The sequence below is a fragment of the Oryx dammah genome, unplaced genomic scaffold (assembly GCF_014754425.2).
Source record: "Oryx dammah isolate SB20612 unplaced genomic scaffold, SCBI_Odam_1.1 HiC_scaffold_13, whole genome shotgun sequence".
Classification (NCBI taxonomy): domain Eukaryota; kingdom Metazoa; phylum Chordata; class Mammalia; order Artiodactyla; family Bovidae; genus Oryx; species Oryx dammah.
The window spans coordinates 15,527,918-15,548,569 of NW_024070197.1; the positions used below are offsets into that span (position 1 = coordinate 15,527,918).

Here is a 20,652-nt window from a genome sequence, read left to right on the forward strand (position 1 = left end):
CTCAGCAAACACTCCTTCAGGGCACATTAAGGTCTCAGCAAACACTCCTTCAGGGCACATTAAGGTCTCAGCAAACACTCCTTCAGGGCACATTAAGGTCTCAGCACACACCATTTAAGCCTCCAAAATGTCGAGAGGGTTCAGGATGTACAAAATTGTCCTCAGGAAGTCACAAGGAAGCAGTTGGGACTGAAAGAATCCACGAGCAGGCAGGCTGGCTGTTTCCAGGGTGGAGGTGGGACGTGGGGAGGGGGCTTCCTGGGTGATGCCCGTCTCTGCTCCTCCCCAACAGAGTCCAGGCCCTGAGCTCTTCGACCCCAACAGCTGTCCTGGGGAATGGCTGAGTGAGCCAGACTGGACGCTGGAGGGCCTCAGGGGGCCACGGGTTCAGGGGCTCCCCCCACGCCATGCCCACCCACATGGTCCACCCCGGGCCACCAGCTTTCTGCAGCACGTTGGCGGGCACCACTGATGGGTGACCCCACCCCTGCCCATCGCTGGGGGCTGCACTGACGGGGCTGGCAACCCCTTCCTCAGAGCCATCCCCTGAACCGACAAATTATTCTTACAGAAAGATAGTTATCCAGAAATTCCCCATCCCCCCCCGTCGCCCACGGTGCATGTCTGCACGCACACCCTAAACACAGAAGGGTTTCGGGGTCTGACCTGTGGCCCCCTGGGCCAGAGGTATGCAAGAAGGGGGGCTTCACCCCACTGGCCCTGAGCACACCCTTGGCCCTGCCGCCTGTTTATTTCAATAAAGAACTGTTAAGCAGTATTGCCCCATGCCTGTTCTCCTTGCCTGAGGCCTGAACTGGCACAGGGGGCGGGGTTCAGGGGGACCCAGGCTCGGCTCTCCAGTGCTGCACCCAGTCTACCACAGGCTCAGGCTGGAGCCTGCACTCAGCACACTGCCCCCTCCCTTGCACACTCTCAGTGCCTGGCATGCAAGAATTCACCATCAGAACATGCTCAGCGTTCAGTAGGTGCCCATCTGAGCTGGCCAGATGCCCAGTTCTCATTGTTTGTTGACCTGTCCTTGCCACAGGTGACAGGCTTGGCATGCACGTATCCATGCTCGGGACATGCGAAATGTTAAGTTCACACTCAGTACCCACGCCAGTGTCCAGACGTGCGAGTCCACCCTCAGGGATAGGGCAGTGGCTTAGCGCGTGCTCATGTGGCTTGGGTCACGCTGAGTGTGCAGCACATGTGGCCCCATGCTGGCTCCGGGAGGCTCAGTTCATGTCCACCCACGAGGTCACACACCCATGCTCAGCACACACCAGCTAGCGTGCATCGTACACTGAGCGTTCAGCACGCGCTGGCCCATGCTGGTCACCCACTGAGGGCTCAGCACACACCAAACACGTGCTGAGAGTCCAGTGCACACCAAACCACACTGGCCACATGCTGAGGGCCCAGTTCCCACAAAAATGTCCCCCCCAGAGGCTCATGCCAGCTGTCCCCTACCCGACACCCCACCTCACACCACTCAGTCAGGCACAGGCTGTACAGACAAGTTATTTACTTATTATGACCTTGGGGCCTCTTTGCCCTGGAAAGTGGGGTGGGCCAGGGAGGCTAGGCCCAGCATGCACCCCCACTTCTCCTTCTGGGGACTGAGCCCGCCCGCAGCTCGGCTGGGTCCTCTGGGGCCACAGCATCAGGCCAGTGGGGGCGGAGGTAGAGATGGGAGGCTGGGGTGGGGGTGGTTGCGAAGGGGGAGCCTGTTGGAGTCACAACGGGTCAGACAGAAGCGGAGGGCGTGGGGACAGGGGATGGAGGCCTGAACACCTGGGCCTGCAGGGGCCTTGCAGGCCTGGCCTGGCCATCGGACTGGGCCTCAGAGCAGGCGACAGGCGTTGCCCACGCTGTCAGCGGCAGCATCAAGGTCATGGCTATAAGGGGAGTCCCAGTCCCTCAGGAACACGGCCTCCAGCTGGCTCCGCAGGCCACCCCGCCCATTCTGCGTCACCAGCAGCGAGGTGCCCGCCGTCTCGGTGAAGTAGCTGCCAGACCAGTTGGAGGTTCCTATGGGGAGTTGGGGGTCCAGAGAGTCAGGGCCCATGGCACCACCTGGACCCCCTTCCATTGCCCACCCAACCTCCCTGCCCCCCGATCATGGTGCTCCTGGAACACTCACCGATATAGGTGGCTCGTTCAGTCACCATGTACTTGTTATGGTTGACGCGGGCATAAGGGATTCGGGCCTGGGCATCGTCCGCAGGGACCACAAAGAGTTTCTGAGAGGGGTGGGGAGATGCAGGGTGAGGACAGAGAAGCCCTTGGGTTGGGGAGAGGGAGTGGAACCAGGTCTTCGAGACTAGGGGCTCAGCTGCTTCCCTTCGGGCCCTGGGGAGCAGAACAGGGCCCAGAGAAGTGCATGTGTGCGTGCAAAGTTGCTTCAGCCGTGTCCAACTCTTTGCAACCCTATGGACCATAGCCCGCCAGGCTCCTCTGTCCTTGGGATTCTCTAGGCAAGAAGACTAGAGTAGGTGGCCACGCCCTCCTCCAGGGCATCTTCCGAAGCCAGAGATCGAACCTGTCTCTCTTATGTCTCCTGCGTGGGCAGGCGGGTTCTTTGCCGCTAGCACAGTGTACGAAGCCCTTCAGAGGAGTGGATCCTCCGTAAAGACTGGCTCACATGCCACCTGTTCCCTCTAGGGTTAAAAGTGTTAGTCACTCAGTCGTGTGCGACTCTTTGCGACCCCATGAACCGCTGCCCGCCAGGCTCCTCTGTCCATGGAATATTCCAGGCAAGAATACTGGAGTGGGTTGCCATTTCCTCCTCCAGGGGAATCTTTCCGACCTAGGGATCGAATCTGGGTCTCCTGCACCACAGGCAGATTCTTCACCATTGTCCCTGAGGTCTTACCTCAGATGCCCCCTTTCCTGAAAGTCTTCTGTGACCCTTCAGGCTGCAGCAGGAGCTTCCTCGGGGCTCCCCTTCCTGGCCCTGACCCCTCTGCCCACACCCTTGATTCCAACCCTGACCTGTGGTCCCCCCTCCTCCGCCCCAATCAGGGCACAGCCCGCTCTGCGTCATCTCTGTCAGATGACAGGTGAGCTCCCCAGGAGCTGTGTCCCCGCACTGCTCTGCCCAGGGGTTGAGGGGCGGGTCTGGGCAGGTGCTTACCACGCGGATGTCGGAGTGGGTGTGGTTGTCACGCAGGGCAGCCAGGGAGAGCAGGAAGGCCCGCATCGAGGGGTCAGAGTGTCCCCAGCAGCTGATCAGCAGGCGTACCTTGACGCCCCGCTCATAGGCAGCCCGCCGGAGCCCGTCGTCGATGGCAGGCCAGAACCTGGGGGCAGGGAGTGCAGGGTACGGAGGGAGGCCTCCCCTCAGCTTTATGGCGCCGGGCCTGGGTCCCACTGTGGCTTCGGAGAACCCCCACTTCCCAAGACCACTCCATCCCTGGCTCCCGCTCCTGCCCACCCCTACCCAATCCACTCGTTGTCTTGTCTGCTGCCCCCAGACTACCTGCTCTGAACCCTCAGACCCAATCACCCCCCCTTCCTATCCCAGATCTCAAACCCCAACCATGCCACCCCAAACCTGAATACACTCAGTCCCACCTCTCAAGCCCCTCACCCCATATCCCACCCACACTCCGTGCTTCCTACGCCCAGAAACCCTGCATCCTCTGCCTCAAGCCTCCAGTCCCCCCATCTCCATACCCCTTTCCCAATATTCACAGCCTTTCCTCCATCCCCTTTCCCTTGTCTCAAGCACCCAGAGCCACTCTCCCTGCCTCCTCTGTCTCGCCCTGTGGTGTCCCCTCCCTCTGTCCCCTGCCTGCTTCCTGGGCCCCATCACTCCCTCTCCTGTCTCCTCTTCCACTCGCGTGGCTTCCGGCCCTGAGCCCTGTCCACGTGCCCAGCAATACCGGCGTGGGTGGGAGAACTCCATGGTGGGCAGGTAGTTCATGACCGCGATGTAGATGAAACTCCGGGCGTTGTCCACCACGTTGAGCAGGGCTTTCAAGTCTGGGGTGCGGCCACTCGGACACAGCGGTGGGGGTGCACTCTGGGACAAGGGGACAATCAAGACACGTCCTTCACAGTGGACCCCAGCTGCAGACAGCTCATCAGGACTTAGGTCCCTGTGTATCTCACTGAATGCTCAGCCTTCGTGAAGGGGAGAGACAATGACCGCAGCCTAGCTCACAGGTCAGCAAATGGGGGCTCAGAGAGGATAAGTGATTTGCCTAAGGTCACAGAGCTGAGGAACAGAGCCAGGGTTTGAACCTAGGCGGTCTGGTTCTAGAACTTAAGCTCTAACCCAGTGGTTCTTGACATGAGGTGCCTGGTCAGGCAGCAGCAGCATCACCTGGTTACTTGTTAGAAATGCAGATTCCTGGGCCTCACTGCACAGGGCACACAGCATCAAGGTGCTGGGATGGAGCGCAGAGATCTGGTTTTAACAAGCCCTTCTGGTAATTCTAGTGCATGCTCAGGCTTGAGGACCTCTGCTTTAATCTCTTAAAATTTTTTTTTTATTAGCGTATAGTTGCTTTACACTGTTGTACCAGTTTTTTCTTCTGCTGCTGCTGCGGCTGTTTAGTTGCTAAGTTGTGTCCGACTCTTTTTGTGATCCCGTGGACTGTAGCCCGCCAGGCTCTTCTGTCCATGGAGATTCTCCAGGCAAAAATACTGGAGTGGGTTGCCATGCCCTTCTCCAGGGCACCTTCCCGACCCAGGGATGGAAACTGTATCTCCTGCACTGGCAGGTGAATTCTTTACCCTCTGAGCCACCGGGGAAGCCCTCTAATCACTTCTGTCGCTGACTGGCTCACAGCCCACTGTCATGGCACTCCTCATGTGCCCCCCCAACCCCAGGAGCTTCACACAGCCCCCTCCACCCTCCCAATAGGTGAGCAAACTTAAGCTCTGAAAGGGGAACCGGTGATGAGGGAAATTTTACTCCCCAGTGGGAGATCACTGGAGTAAAGGACCCCAATGAATTATGTCCCTCCATCCATGCCTTAGGGTGGCCCTTCATGATGATGCTGGGCCTGGCCAGGTGACTTGCTTGGGGGGTCCCAGGTTGGCCACCCCATCTAGTGAAAACATCAACAGCTGAAAACAGCAGTGCTTTGTCCAGAGTGGGTGCAGTCCAACAATATTCCACAGTGATGAAAATGTTCTGTATCTACACTGTTCAATATGGCAACCACTTGCTAGGTGTGGCTGCTGAGCCCTTGAAAGGGGGCTAGGGTGACTGAAGAACTGAGTTTTTAATAGCATTTCATCTTAATTGCTTGCCTGGAAAATCCCATGGATGGAGGAGCCTGGTAGGCTGCTGTCTATGGGGTTGCACAGAGTCGGACATGACTGAAGCGATTTAGCAGCAGTAGCAGCAGCAGCAGCATCTTAATTGATTAAAAATGTGACATTCGGCCATAGTGGACAGTTCAACCAGGGATTGGCCTGAATGAACCCAGCCATGCTGCCTCATTAGCCCTAAGAGATTGCAAGCATTATGATGCAATCATAAGATTTCTAGATGAAACCAAAGCCTAGGGAGGCTGGGACATAGCCCAGGCCCCTGAGTGAGCACAAGTGACAGCTAGTGGTCAGGACTCCCTCATCCCCATCAAATCACTGGGCAGGGCTAGATGGAGGAGGCCCAGTGAGGGCATGTGGCAGGCGCCTCTTCCCTTGGACTCACCGCCAGGTAGGCCAGAGCAGGGGTTCCATTGAGGCAGATTTCCATTGGAGTCTCTTGATTGTAGCGGGTGTCATAAGGCCGGGGCCAGGTTGATGGGATGGAGCTGCCCGCCTGGCCCAGGAACCAGTAGGCCTCGAATATCTTGGTCAGGTCTCGAGCTAGGCAGCTGCAGTTGTACATGACCACACCCAGCTCCTTGACCTGAGGGAACACAGTGCTGAGCCCCACAGGGTGGTGGCCTGGTGCTGGCAGGTGACATGGACGCCTGCAGCCCCTCCTCCTGCCTCCACCAAGTCCCCCTTCCTGCCCCTTGCCCTTCTGTCTCCCCCTCTTTCTGCCCCTTAGCCCCCATCCTCCTTCCCCCAGCTAAAGCCCTGAGATGGACATGATCTTGACTCAAGACTAAAATCTGAAGTTTTGGTGAAAGTCAGTTATTCCGAAGCTCCTGGTTTCCTGAACCTTTGCGGCTTCTACCTTCTACTGAGCTCCTGCTCAGTCTTAGGTCTCCACTGAGGGTTTCCTCCTCCAGGAATCCTGCCTTGACTGCCCACCCTGTGTCAGGCACTCCTTAGGCTCTCCAGGTCCCTTGGGCCTCCCTCATCCCTTTCCCTGGTGACAAACCTGTCTCCCCATTGGACTGGGAGGATAGGCACCAGGGATGTCTCAGCCATGGCTGTATTTTCTGTGTTTTCCCACAAAAGTCGGTGGGATTAGGGGCTTCTGCTTAGTCACTCAGTTGTGTCTGACTCTGCAACCCCATGGACTGTAGCCTGCCAGGCTCGGCTCTTCTGTCCATGGGGACTCTCCAGGCAAGAATACTGCAGTGGGTTGCCATGCCCTCCGCCAGGGGACCTTCCCAACGCAGGAATCGAACCCAGGTCTCCTGCATTGCAGGCAGATTCTCTACTGAGTCAGCCACCAGGGAAGCCCAGGAATACTGGAGTGGGGAGCTTATCCCTTCTCCAGGGGACCTTCGCGACCCAGGAATTGAACCGGGGTCTCCTGCATTGCAGGCAGATTCTTTACCAGCTGAGCTACCAGGGAAGCCCAATTAGGGGCTTGCACAATATCCATTTGTTGAAGACATGATCACTGCCTCAGCTGTACCCCTTTCCCATCTCATGCTCATTCCTGCAGCTCCTCCAGGTAGCAGATTAACTGTCACCTCCTTTGGGAGATTTTCCTTGATACTCCAGGTTGGGTCCCCCATCCTGACCCTCTACTTGTGCTTCTCCCCATCTTCCATCTCAGCCTTGACCCTTTTGGGTTGACATTGCCTGGTGACAGGCCCGTCTCCACCCTGGACCCCGAGTTCCAAGAGGTCTATCTGTTGCCATCACGTTCTCAGCATCAGAACAGGGCTGGGCTTAGAGCAGGCTCTCAGGAAGTGAGTAGTGAAGGTCAAGTGGGTGGACAGGGCCTTGGATGCTGTATAAAGGGGCTGGCAGGTGCCATCAGGGATCGGAGGGGCTTCCCTGAGCAAGGGGAGGGTGGTGGAGGGCTGGATTGGGGGATGCTTCGAGAGGTCTGGTAGGAGGAGGTGGGGTACGGTTGGAGGCTGGGAGCCCCATGAGGCAGTGAGCAACCTAGACGGGCGGTGTGCAGGGCACAGGCAGACCTGGGTCAGGGAGCGCCAATCCATGTTGGCACTGCCGAGGTAGAAGTGGGTCTGGTCCACCACCCAGAACTTGGTGTGCAGGACGCCATGGGTCAGCTTCTGCATGTCCACCATGCGGACCTGGGCACCTGGATGGACAGCGGTGGAGGTCAGGAGCTGGCTTGGGGAGCCCTAGACCCAGCCCACCCCCAGTGGCCCCCCAGCTCACCACTTTGTAGCAGGGCCTGCAGGTCTGCCTGGGGCTGGGGCCCATTGGGCTTGCTCACAGCAATGCGGACCTTCACACCTCGGGGTGCCAGAGTCTGCAGCTGCCGGAGGACCTCCTCGCCCTGGAGGGAGGAGACAGCTTCTGAGGGGATGGATCAGCTGGCTCTCGAGCCCCACGGAGCACCCCATGGAGTTGTTTTGAGATTAGGCTTCTAGATCTGATCAGGCTTTACATTAATACAGTTAGGAAAGGCTTTACAGGTTAAGAAATTAAAACCTTACTTTATCTGTTTTATTTATTGTTTTGGCTGTGCTGTGCGGCATGGAGGATCTTAGTTCCCCAACGAGGGATCGAACCCATGCCCCCTATATTCAGAACACAGAGTCTTAACCACTGGACCAACAGGGAAGTGTCTTTATCTATTTTAATACCTGGCTGCTCTGAGCCCTGTTAGGGCCTCCCTGCCACTCCTGCCCTTCACAGGTCCTTCCCAAGCCCCTGACCTGGTAGTTATCCACGCCTGACACAGCAGGGGTCTCTAGGCACCTTGAAGGATGTTAAAGGCACAGCACAGACTTGGGGGTCTGGGAAGAGCTGGGTAAGGCTTGATGATGCCAATAACAGTAACAGCCAATGATTCCCTTGTTTCTACTGTGAGCCAGGACCCTTCTAAGCCTCTTTACACCCGAACTCAGGCTTGAAGGATCTTAGTTCCCTGATCAGGGATCGAACCCTTGGCAGTGAACGCTCGGAGCCCTAACCACTGGACTACCAGGGAATTTCCAATTCATATAATTTTTAACTGTTGTGCATTTTTTCCAGGCACTGTTTAATGATCCCCGCAATTTTAATACATTTAAAGTCTACCTCTGACAAAGACTGGCAGCAGGGAAAAGGAAGAGGGACAAATTCACTACATCTTTCAAAGAAGGGCTTAGCCACCTAGGCTGTTCCTTTTCAAATCTTGAAGTTTTATGCTTTTTAAGTTTGTCTGCAGACCCTAACAAGGCTCTCATAGTAAATGCTTATAAAAGGTTGACTCTTGTCAGGCACTGCTGTCATTGGCTGGGATCAGCCTGCTTCATCTTCACAAGAGGTGAATGTTAGATAATGGCCCCATTCTACAGATGGAGAAAAGGAAGACTGCAAGATGAGGGGACCTGCCTGAGGTCACAGAGCTCGGAAGCAGAAGCCTGGCTTGAGGCTGGGCTAGTACTCATTCCATGTTTCCATTTCTTTGTGTGACAGGCTCAGGGCAGCTTGTGGGTGAGCATATCTGCTAGCCTAATCCCTCGTAACCGAACCCATACCCTGACATTCAGAGGCCTCCAGATGACCGTGACAAAACGCCCCCAGTCCAGTGGGCCATGTGAAGACAGTTGCTTCCAAACACTTTTGTCCAACCCACTACATGAGACATGCCAGTCTGTCTCCTGGGCTGGAGGGAAACCCCTTTCATCTCCCTGCCTCTGATGCCTCCCACCACCCCTGCTGCCAGCCAGGGCCCAGGTTGCCAGGTACCTGCTGAGCAGAGGCTTCCTGAGTGTGGGTGTCATTGTTGGTGAGAGTCCAATAGAAGGAGGCAATGTCCAGGCTGCTGTGGGCACCAGCGAGCAGGCCCAGCCAGGCCTGGCTGGTGGAGGGGTTGCTCATGGAGGCATTGGGGAAGTCCAGGCCCTCGGGAATGCTCTCCACCAGCACTGCTCTGGGTGGGGAGATGGGGAGGGAGGGAGGCAGAATCAGCTATGGTGGGCTAGACCGTGAGTGCTCACTTGTCTGCCCACGGAGGATGGAGGACTATATGTATTTGTGTGTGTCTGTACTCGTGATTCTCTGTGTCTGCATTTGTCTCTCTAGATTTATGGAAGGTTGTGTATGTGTGTGTGTGTGTAAGTGTGTCTGTCCATGGATGTGGATGGAAGATGCCATGTGTGTCTACGTGTGCCTGTCTGTTCACAGAGGCACAGAAGATGACGCTGTGGTTGCTATGGCAACAGTGTGGGTGAAGCGGGTGGGCACAGAGGGAAGAACTGTGACGGTCCACTTGGGAGTCTCTGTCACCCCCTTATTCTGTCTCGACCACTGGGTGCAGGCCCTGCGTAGTGCATGTTGAAGTGCCCCTGGCCTGGCAGGGCCCCTCCCTCCATCATCCCAGGCCCCCACGCCCCCCTCCACTTACTCGCAAGGGTCATAGCAGGGGGCTGGGCGCTGATTGGGCCCAAAGAGATGCAAGTCGCCGTATTCCCATAGAAACAGCTGAGTCATCAGGGCACCGAAGCCCACAACCGCCAGGATAAGGACCAGAAGGACCCAACGAGCTTTCTGCGGGGGGGGAGGAGGAGGCGAGCAGTCAGCCCAAGGAGGGCAGCCCAGACCACAGCCTCCAGAGACAGACTGAGGGTGGCGAGGGGCACCTACCTTTTCTGCAGCTTTCCATGCCTCGATCTCATTCATGGGCAGTTCGTTGGCAGGTTCCTCAGCAGGCACCTTCAGCTGGGGCACACAGATGGGGGTGGTGGTGACAGATCAGCTCAGCAGGGCCCCCACCCTCTCCTGATCCAGCCCCTCCTCCCCGGGTCTCCCATCCACCTACCTCCTGGTACATCAGTTTAGGCTTCATCGTGCTGGCAGTCAGGGGTTATGCAGATCCCAGGTACGAAAGTGGGTGTGTCAGGGTCTCCAAACTGCGAGGACCAGAAGCTGGCACTGTGTTGGGTGTTCTAGGCTTTTGGGGGACATCACAGAAAACGGATCAGCCTCGGGCTCACGGGACTCACTGGGTCGCCTTGTCTGTGATCACGGGGGCTACTGGCACTGCGCCCGCCACCCCTAAAGGAGGAAGCTGACTGCTGGTCAGTAGGGATTTCGAAATCCCTCAAAGTCCAACCGCTCCGCCTTCCTCCTGTCCCTCTGGGGTGCCCTCCCTGCTCGCTCTAGCGCCCACCATGCCCCCCTGAGCGCCCACCCTGCCTGTCATCAGCACTGGCCCTACTCCCCATTTAGCACCTTCCCTTCTCTGAGCCCTATCCTACACATTCCCAAAATGACAGCTCCGGATTGGGTCAGCGGAGCCCTAAATATTTTTGTGCCTGGCTTTTCCTAGCCTTGGGATTTACCCTGAAGTCATTTTCCAGGTAGCTCCTTTAACCTCACACTCAGGTAACCACTAGACAGCTCAGGCCAGGAGCCCAAGACCATCGGGGCCTCCCTGTCAGCTCCCATCCCATCCCCCCAATCATCCGCCCCTACCGTACCCCAGAGAGGCCTCGGCCTTACTCGGCAGACAGCTGCTGCTACCTCCACGGGGCCCCAGCTTCTGCCCCAACAGGCTGAGCAGGGGCGGGAGGGAGGAGGGGGCGGGGCCCAAGGGGGCTCCGCCCTCTGCAGCAGGGAGTCTGCGCAGTGAGCGCGCCGGTCCGGGCTCACCGCAGGGAAAGGGGGGGGCCGGCCCCCCAGATACGGTCTAGCCAACCTGGCGGGGGTGGAGAAAGAGCACAGGTCTGAGCGATGGCTTTGCTACGCTCCATCCTAGAGCCCCCCCAATATGGGTTAGGGAGGACTCAGGTAAAGAGAAAAAAGAGACACCCCCCCCATCTTTTCTCGGCTATAAACCCTGTGAATATTTGTACCGTGGGCATGTATTACCTAGTCAAAAATACATACATAAATAAGACTAGTGATTTTAAAAATTATAAAATAAAATGGAACGATCAAGGCTGAACAACATGATTTAGGGATGTAGCCATAAAATCAAAAGACGCAGCCCACACTATGGGAGGGGAAGAGCGCGGGATGTGCGATAAGGGGATGGTGGGTTTTCTGTGGTAGTCGGTATTGCAGTCTCTATTTGATTTTTTTAAAAGGCCAACTGATATTTTGATAGGGATTTTAAAAATGTTTCTTACCAGTGTGTGTGTGTGGGTGGTGGGGGCCGGGGGGGAATGGATACATGTATATGTGTGACCGAGTCCCTTCCCTGTTCATCTGAAACTACCACAACATTGTTGATTGGCTATATCCCAATACAAAATGTTTTTGGTGTTAAAAAAAAAAAAAAAATCCAGGCTCCAGCTGAAGGGAATAAGGAGGGCTTCCCATCTACCATCTCATATCTCCGAAGCAGAATTTAAGGCCACAGCTGTAGGGATAATAAGTTGGAGGGATTCCCCTTTTCCCGCCCACCTCTCTCAATGAAAGAGGGGCAGGACCCCCTTTCCCCTACCCAGGCAGGAAGTGCACAAAGGTAGAGAAGGGTTATTATTGAAAGAAGCAACAGCGTCAGAAGTGGTTGCCTTGACAACAGGATTTGGGGGTGCGTCAGGATTGCTTTTTATCCTACGCCTATTTTCTTTTTTAAAATCGTGAAATATGAGCGACTTACAGAAGAGAAAAATATCTCTGTGAGGGTTAAAAAAATAATTATAAAGCGAACACAGGTGTTGCCGTGCCCCAGGTTTTGTCACGTTTTTAAAAATTCATTCCATGCATTAATGTGATTTTAAAAAAAGAAGGAAATTCCAAAAGGGAGTTTGGTTCACCACTCACCGCCAAGATCCAGCCTAGATCTGAAAGGATAATTTGAAAACCCCTTCCCCCTCAATGTCTGATCCCAGTTTGGTTAAAGGCAGAAGAGCACAAGTAGGTATTCCCCTACCCCCATCCCATCATAGGGAGCCAGCCAAAAAGGGGATGGATCCAGCAAGGAATAGCAACAGCTCAAGCTTATCTGATCTCCGTAGGTCACCAAGAGAAGCAGAAGGTAACAGTCTTCCATAAGGCTGACCGCAGAGTGCAAGGGTTGGGGAGGGGAGGCATGGCACAGGAAACAAGTTTGCCTTTTATTTATTTGCAAAGCCCTTGGTGAGAAATGCTTTATTTAAGACTATGTGGTTGGAACAGAGGTGAAATTAGGGAAGCTAGTAGTAGTATTAGTTGCTCACTTGTGTCCCACTCTTTGTGACCCCACGGACTGTAGCCCTCGAGGCTTCTCTGTTCACGGGATTCTCCAGGCAAGAATACCGGAGTGGGTTGCCATTCCCTTCTCCAGGAGGGAAGCTAAGATCAACAGAAACAAAACTGGGGAAAGGTAGGGCTGGAAGATGTGAGGGATGGCGCACACCATGGTGAGGCAGGGGAACTGGGGTGGTCGCTGATAAACCAAAAACAGGAAGAAAATAGACTCGAGGAATATGAGTTTGAGCAAGCTCTGGGAGTTGGTGATGGACAGGGAAGCCTGGCATGCTGCAGTCAGTGCGGTAGCAGAGTCTGATGTGACAGCGACTGAACTGAAGACGCATTTTATTCAGTTTGTTAGCAATCTTTTGGCTTTCAAATTGTGCCGTGGTGACAAGTCTTTACTGATGGGTTGAATTTGGACTTGCTATATTTTTATCAAAGCAAACACACCTAGCATACTTATAAAGAAAACCAGTATTGGAGAGGTGGTGTAGCTTGCATTAGATTGGTGAGGCAGTTAACTTGTGGCATCCAGAGCCAGATGCCTGATCTTAATATGAACCTCAGTATGTATGCGATTATTTCATTTCAGAGAACTGACCACACATCTGTGCCTTAGTGTCCCCATCTGCAAAATGGGCAAAGTAACAATACCGCCTACTTTTCACAAGGCTGTTCATTAATTTTGCACACCTTTATTGTGCACCAGGTATTGTTTTAAGCACTGGGGACATCACTGTGAACAAAATAGACTTGAAGACGTACCAAAAAAAAAAAAAAGTAAATTATATGTTAGAAGGTAATATGTGCTATAGAGACTCAGGGAAGAGGGACGGGGTTGGGTGAGGGTGGGATTACTTGCATTTGAAAATAAGGAGGACAAGGAAGGCTGCACAGAGAAGGGGATACCTGAGAAAAAAACTTCAAGGAGGGGAGGAAGAGAGCTATAGAACAGTATTCTAAGCACAGAGAACAGCCAGTGCAAAGGCCCTGAGGCAGGAGTATGCCTGTGGGGATAGAGAAGAGCAAGCAGGCATGTATCTGTAGTGGAATGGCAGTGAGGGGAGGGAGAGGAGGTGAATCAGAGGTCACAGGACCAGATTATGCAGAGCTACCTGGACTGTAGCAAGAATGGGGCCAAGGGTAAGTTCTGGGCAGAGGAGGAAATATGATCTCTTTTGGGGGTGAGTGAGTTGAATGGTGGCCTCAAAACTGCTAAGTTGGATGTGGTCATCACTCCTGGAACTTGTGAATGTGACCTTATTCAGTGGACCTGGAGTCTCACTATATACATTAGCATATGACACACTCAGAGGCACCGTGACAGTTCCAAGGCCGGCCATTAAAGGCCCAAAAGTGGGTGGTGGCCCAGTTCCTGGAAATCTCACCACCCTTTCTCCAAGATAGTTAGAACAATCCTTCTACTCATTAGCCTATGAAATTAGCCAGCCCAGGGACTTCCTGCTGGTCCAGATAATAAGACTCAGCACTTCCACGGCAGGGGCATGGATTTGATCCCTGATGGGGGAACTAAGACTCTTCATGCTGCCCAGTGCAGCCAAAGAAGAAAAGAAATTACTCAGCCCATAAAAATTAACCACTCCCTATTTCAGAACTCTTGCCTTCTGAGATGGCCCACACTCTGTGGAGTGTGTTTCTCCCAGGGCCGTTCTTGCTTCTTGAGATGAACCACATCCTGTCTATGGAATGTCTCTCTCTAAATAAATCCACTTTTCACCTATCACTTTGTCCCTCACTGAATTCTTTCTGTGCTGAGACATAAAGAACCTAAGCTTCATTAAAACCTGAGACCAGGTGTGTGATTTAAGATGAAAAGAAAGTGGGTTTCAGTACCAGTTTGGGTTTTGGCTGTGTTTTGAGTCCCAGCCTCTAGGACTGAACTGTGCAGTTTCACCAGCCCATTGTATATCTCCCTGTCCTCTTGGCATGTGCCTTGCCTGACCCTGGGTGTAACACCATAGCCCAGGGGCAAGGAGGAAGCCAAACCCACTGGGCCTCTGAGACCTGTGTTGGGTCACAGTTCCCTGAACACCCCCACCCCTGGTGAGGGTGGGAGACTTGATCCCCCTTCCATAGAAGTGCTTTGGACTGATGAATCCAGGGTTCAAATCCTACCTTTGTCACTTTTTTTTTAGAAATTTTCTTATATATAAATAAATAAATATACGGCTGCATCGGTTCTTAGTTGCAGCACGTGGGATCTAGTTCCCTGACCAGGGCTTGAATCCAGGTCCCTCCTGCTTTGGGAGCGTGGAACCTCAACCACTGGACAGCCAGAAGCCCTCTGTCACTTTCATACTCAGTGACATTGGGCACAGGGCTTTATTTCTCCGAGCCCTGCTGGCCTCATTCATAAAAAGAGGATTGGGACTTCCTTAGTGGTTCAGTAAAGACTCTGTGCTTCCACTGTATGGCGTGCAGGTTCGATCCCCAGTTGGGGAACTAAGGTCCCGTATACCACGTGGCACGGTCAAAAAAACAACTGGGGAGTGGTGGCTGGTTTAAGAGGGTGGGCCTCACAGTCCCCAAGCCCTTGGTTCATATCTCAGCACTGTGCTTTACCTGGAGAAGAGACTACCTTTTCTGAGCCTCACTTACATTCTTCAGAACACTGGGGAGATTAATATACCAACATGACTTTTGCTGGGCAGAGTCAATGAAACCCATCCCCAGCAGTCAGTGCACATAGATACAAGCTGGCTGGTGAGTTGTGTCCCCTAGTACCCTGAACACACTATTTATCACAGATAAACTTATATATGTATCCCTTGAAAAGCTAAGTCTATGTCTGATTTTTTCCTCTACCCACCGAGTGCCCAGCACATTGTAAATGTTTATTTGTTTTTCTTCTGAAAACAGAAGAGCAGTAGAAGGGAGAAAAGACTTTCTTAGATGTCGCTTTAGGATTCAGTGACACTGGGTTCCTACACAAAGATCAGTAGCTTGCGTTCTGAGCCTGGGGCAATAGGGTAGGTACAGATAGTGGTGCTTCAGCCTGAGGGTAAAATTTAGGGTGGGCCACTTAACTGCTGAAGCATATCTGAAGCACTGGACAGGCCATACCTTAGGAAACATTTACAAACCTAGGGACCTTCTGCATGGTTCAAAACAGACCTGTTCTTGGGTTTAAAGGGGCCAATTTTCATTTGATTGTGCATACCCCTTTGGACTGACCGCACAATCGTCTGTGGTCAAGTCTACAGAAAACAGTACAGAGCGCTGGTTTTGTAAACATTTTTGTTTTTAGCGGTAGATCCTTTATTTCAAAGGACCCCAGATGGTGCCCCTTCCAGGGATAGAAGATGCTTGGTCTAAAAACAAATCATTAAAAAAAAAAAAAAAAAAAAAAGGGCACACACAACCCCCCACCCCATCCCCATCATGAATGGCGAATAAATACTTGGGAACTGGAACTCAAAAGCTGTCCCATCCCTACTCAGACCCCCTCTGTGGCTGCCCACTGCCTTCGGGACCAAGTGCAACTGTCTTATGATGCCCTCTTGGGCTCTCCAGGGACAGTGCCTGTGGACCTTCCCCATCTGACAGTTTCAGTTCCTCTGATTCCAAAGCTGTCTCTGACTCATAACTCCTCCCTCAACTTCAGCTCTGCAAGTCCCATGGCCTCCTAGATACCTCCACCCAGGTGTCCCTAAGCCCCTTATACCCATGTCTCCAACTGTCCTTAGCATCTCTCCCAAACCTGCCCCCCGCCCCCAGGTCCCCATTCCCAGGACAGCTGTCCTACCCAGCCTTCAGGTCTCAGCCTGTGCTCCACCTTCCCCAGAAAGCCCTGATGCCCCCAGAGTCCTGGGTCCCCCATAACTTATCCACTTGGCCTCCAAGAGTGTCTCCCACCCACCCTTTCCCCCTCCCCTCCAAGGCCATGAACTAGCCCCCTTTCACCTGGGTCCCCATTCCAGCCACCTCCTGTGGCTCCCAGCCTCCACTCAAACATTTCTAATTCCCCCTCCGATCTGACTTGCCCCTCTCCTGCTCAAATACTCTGTGGCCCTCCAGTGTGCAGAGGATAAAGTCTCAGCTTCACACTGTGGCTCCCAGAGCCCTTTCCTTAATAACCTTTTGGGCTTACGCTTGTACCATTCTCCACGGCCCAGTCATATTTAATATCTTTCAGTTCCTCGAACAGAAACCACACATTTACCACCAAACCTGCCCACAGCTGCCCCTCCTGCCTAGCATACCTTTCTCTCTTCATGTTGTTCACTTCTATCAGCTTATGTACCACCTCCTCCAGGAAGCCCTCCCTGACTCCCTGGCTGGTCCAGACATCCTCCATGGGACTGGCAGTCCCCTAGGCTTATCAATCCTAGCCCAGACCCCTCTGCCTGTGCGTCTCGCAACCTGGCCCTGACCACTGGACTGTCACTACCTGATGATGGGTCCAGAATCTATGAGGGGAGGGCCGGGCTGGCTGTCACTGCTGTGTTCCCCAAGTCACCCAGCACAGGGACAGTACATGGCGGATGCTCAGTGGCCAGTTCATCCATCTAGCATTTATTCAACTATTGCTGACAAGCCTTGTCTAGAAATTGGAGATGCAGCACAGAAAAACAGAAAAAAAAAATCCCTAGGAAGGAAGAAATTCTTTTGAGGGAGTGAACAATTGATCAATGAGTGAAACGTACACTATGTACCTGGGAAAGAAAACAAGGGAGGGATGCTGTGGCATCACCGTGAAAGTGGTTGGTGTCGCCATTCAGACAGACAACAGGGACTTCCCATGGCTCAGATGCCATACTTCCAATGCAGGGGGCACAGGTTCAGTCCCTGGTCGGGGGACGAATATCCCACAGGCTGTGTGGCCCCCAAACCCTCCCCACCAAATCAAACAAATGAAAAAAAAAAACTTATCTGGGGGAAAAAAGCATTATTATCCCTGTTTTTCAGGTGAGACAGGGCTCAGGGAAATCACTGCCCAGGTCACACAGGGTTGGTTTGTCGGCTGGCAATCTGATCCCAGAGCTCAGTTCTGTTCCAGGACACTGTGTTGTTAACCAACTCACAAACATAAAATAAGGCGGAATGTCTTTTCCTTGCTACCCTCCGGGAGGTCTGTGGCTGTGGAAGGGTAGGATATGGGAGAGAGAGTGGGATCCTTATGTTTATTGAATCAGGCACTGCTCAAAACACTTTATATATTCAATTCTCACAACAGTGTTTTTGTTTTGTTTTAGCCTAACTTCCTCCAGGTGACTCTGTGGTAAAGAATCCACCTGCCAATGCAGGAGACATAAGAGATGCGGGTTCAATCCCTGGGTCGGGAAGATCCCCTGGAGGAGGAAACGGCAGCCCGCTCCAGTATTCTTGCCTGGAGAATCCCATGGACAGAGGAGCCTGGCGGGCTACAGTCCATGGGGTCGCAAAGAGTCAGACACGACTTAGGGGCTCAACAACAACAAACAGATAAGGGAACTAAAGACCTAGAGTGCTTAAGTCATTGGCATAAAGGGACAAAGCCAGGAAGCCAGGATTTGAGCCCCAGCTCCCTAGGGTGCTGGCTATAGACAGCCCCCTCTCCTGCTGTCTAATATTTGTAGACCTGTGGTTTCCTCCCTCCCTCCCGAACCGCCTCTCAAAACCTCAACCGACACCCCCTTCTCCCTCCCCTCAATCTTTGAGGACATTGGAAACTTTCTCCAAGCATAAAGGATATGAGTGCAGCTTTAAAAGAGGACTTCAGGTGTTCTTCCAGCCAGGCTGCTCTTGCCCGTCCATCCTTGGTAGGACTTCTCCAGCTGCTGCTGTGGCTTCATGTCACATCAGATCACATCCCTCCTCTCTTCCGAACCCGCCTCACTCAGAGTAAAGCCAGTCTTCTCCACGGCCCTTGAGACCCCAGGGGACCTTTCCCATTACCCCGCTGACTTCATCCCCCATCCCTCTCCTCCCTCACTGGCGTCCCCGTTACCCCTTACCGATGCCATGCAGGCTCCTACCTCAGGGCCTTGCGTGTGCTGTTCCCTCTGCCTAGAATGGGGCTACCCTAATGTCTCAGGCAGTAAAGAATCTCCCTGCAAGGTGGGAGACCAGGGTTCAATCCTTGGGTTGGGAAGAGCCCCTGGAGAAGGGGAAGGCTACCCACTCCTGTATTCTTCTTTGGAGAATTCCATGGACAGAGGCGCCTGGCTGGCTGCAGTCCAAGGGCTCACAGAGTGGGACACGACTGAGCGACTAACACTTTTACTTTCTGCCTAGAATGCTGTTCTTGCGTCAGAGAGTCATGTCACTCTCTTCCCCTCTTCAAGTCTTTGTTCAAATGTCACCAGGTCACCCTACTTAAAACTACAATCTCTGCATTCCCTATCCCCCCAATATATCATATCATCTACTTACCCATTTGTGTATTGTCTCTGGCCCTTGCTATTAATAGAATGTAAACTCCATGAGGCCAGGGAATCTGTTTTGTTCACTCATGTGTCCCCATGCCTAGCACAGTCTTTGGCATGTAGAACACGCTTAACAAATATCGACTGAATGAATAACTTGTATTTGCATTCCCATATTACAGATGTAGTAACTGAGGCACTGGGACCTTGAGCCACCTGCCCAAGCTCATGCAGCTATTTAAGTACTAAACAATAAAACCAAGATTGGCACCTGGGGGGGTCCAGTCCCTGGCACACACTGTAATGACTGTCCTCCTCAGCCACGCTAAGGCAAGCTGAGTGACTAAGATAGTCGCCTCTTCACTTGAGGATTTAGGGTTGCTGAGGTTTGATGGTGTGGTGAGACCTGCCTCCTCTCTTTGTATCCCTGATTTTATGAGTCAAGGGACGGTTGGGTCTAAGCTACCTAGAGTCTTCTCCCCACCAAGCCCTGCCCGACCCCTGCTATGGGCTAAGTGCTCTCAATTTGGGGGTGGGAAATCAGTCTGTCCACCAAGGTAAAGAGGTATGGATTAATATTGACATGAGCAAGGTTCTTAATGGCTGATGGGCCACCCTCCCAGGTGTGGTGACGTGGCGGAGGGGAGGACAGCTTGGAGACTGTGACGTGGGACAACAGGGGTTGGCTGCTGCAGCAGAACTTGTCAGGATAGAGAGAGTGTGACACCCCAGGAATGATGAGGGTAGCTGGGGGGAGGGGGAGAGTGACAAGGAGGAGGGGGTGAAGGTGACTGGCCGAGGGTGAGATGACAGATCATTATTGGTCACATCGAGCTGGGCATGTCACCAGAATAAACTCGCAGGACCCTCACTCTCATCCCTGACATAGGTGTCCCTGTGTGGGTTTTACAAATGAGGCAGCTAAGTTTGCAAAGGTGTGATGAGATGGTCAAGGTTACCCAGAGGTTTCGCGATGGAGCCAGAATAAGGGGCTCTAGTACCTGGTATGTGAGAGGTGACACGGGGGAAATGACAGAGACATGAAGAGGGAAAAAAAAAAAAAACCTCCTAATGGGAAAACACTGGAAGCATTAGGCACGGACAGTGACTGTCGGAGAAGCAAAGGTGAGCGGGGAGCGACGGAGACACAAGGCCTGAGAAAGACAGAAGGGAAACGTGAGGGCGATTTACGAAAGGGGCAGGAGGCGTGCGAAGGTGACACGGGGGTGTGATGACGGTTTATGAGAAGGACTTTGTAAAGGAGCAGCAGCAACGAGATGTGTAGGCGACAGGAGAAGGCGACACGACACAAGTGACATTTGGTGGCCATGGAACTGGAACGAAATCTTGTTAAGGGGATTGATGGCGACATTAGGAGAGTGGTGGAAACACAAGGCAGTGATAACGATTTAAGCAGGATGCAACAAAAAGGGAGGAACGGAGATATAAAGGGACAGAGGACGATATGAGAGAAGAAATGCATTATAGAGGAAGGACAACAGAAAGGCAGCCGAGGCGCCGCGCCCCCAGATCGCACATTACCTGCACTCCACGTTTCCCACTCCGGGACCCAGCCCCGCTGGTACCTTCTAGGCTGGAGCCCCGCGCGCCCCCCCACCAACCCGCCGCGCGCAGGCGCACTCCGGCTGGACTGCGGACCCGCGGGGGCCAAGCAATTGCTTTTCTCATTGGCCGCGCTCCTCGCTAGCGCTGGGCGGGGGAAGCGCCTGGGAGACTGCGGATGGTCACGTGACGGTTGCCCCTGCGCTCTCGCTGGTGGCTCTCCCGTGGGCTAGAGCGGCCGCGGGCGGTAAGCCCGACTTCCGGC

The 20,652-nt window shown here is 53.6% G+C and overlaps 2 protein-coding genes across 8 annotated transcripts in view; one reads left to right on the forward strand and one right to left on the reverse strand.

The window, feature by feature from the left end:
- HIPK4 (homeodomain interacting protein kinase 4) overlaps window positions 1–129 on the forward strand; it is a 7,443-nt gene extending 7,314 nt beyond the window's left edge. The window contains exon 4 of one of the 2 annotated variants that reach the window (XR_005723237.1): window positions 65–129. The gene's annotated coding sequence lies outside the window, so the exon portion shown is untranslated. Of the gene's footprint in view, window positions 1–31 lie in introns of both variants that reach the window. The other variant, XR_005723236.1, reaches the window with a different exon arrangement.
- Window positions 93–20,633, reverse strand: PLD3 (phospholipase D family member 3). 6 transcript variants are annotated; one of them, XM_040252743.1, is made up of 13 exons: window positions 20,367–20,457; window positions 10,777–10,972; window positions 10,094–10,225; window positions 9,919–9,993; window positions 9,680–9,822; window positions 9,022–9,205; window positions 7,501–7,621; window positions 7,293–7,420; window positions 5,675–5,875; window positions 3,891–4,030; window positions 3,140–3,305; window positions 2,147–2,246; window positions 93–2,034 (listed from the first exon to the last, which is right to left on the reverse strand). In XM_040252743.1, exons 3-13 carry the CDS (start codon window positions 10,118–10,120, stop codon window positions 1,847–1,849), a joined length of 1,473 nt encoding a protein of 490 aa, XP_040108677.1. In that variant the 5' UTR covers window positions 10,121–10,225; window positions 10,777–10,972; window positions 20,367–20,457; the 3' UTR covers window positions 93–1,846. The 6 variants fall into 6 exon arrangements, with proteins under 6 accessions (XP_040108677.1, XP_040108675.1, XP_040108678.1 ...); XM_040252741.1 differs by having other exon boundaries at window positions 10,755–10,972; XM_040252744.1 differs by lacking the exon at window positions 10,777–10,972 and adding an exon at window positions 19,890–19,978 and having other exon boundaries at window positions 20,367–20,454.
- Between the last annotated feature and the right edge of the window lie 19 nt (window positions 20,634–20,652).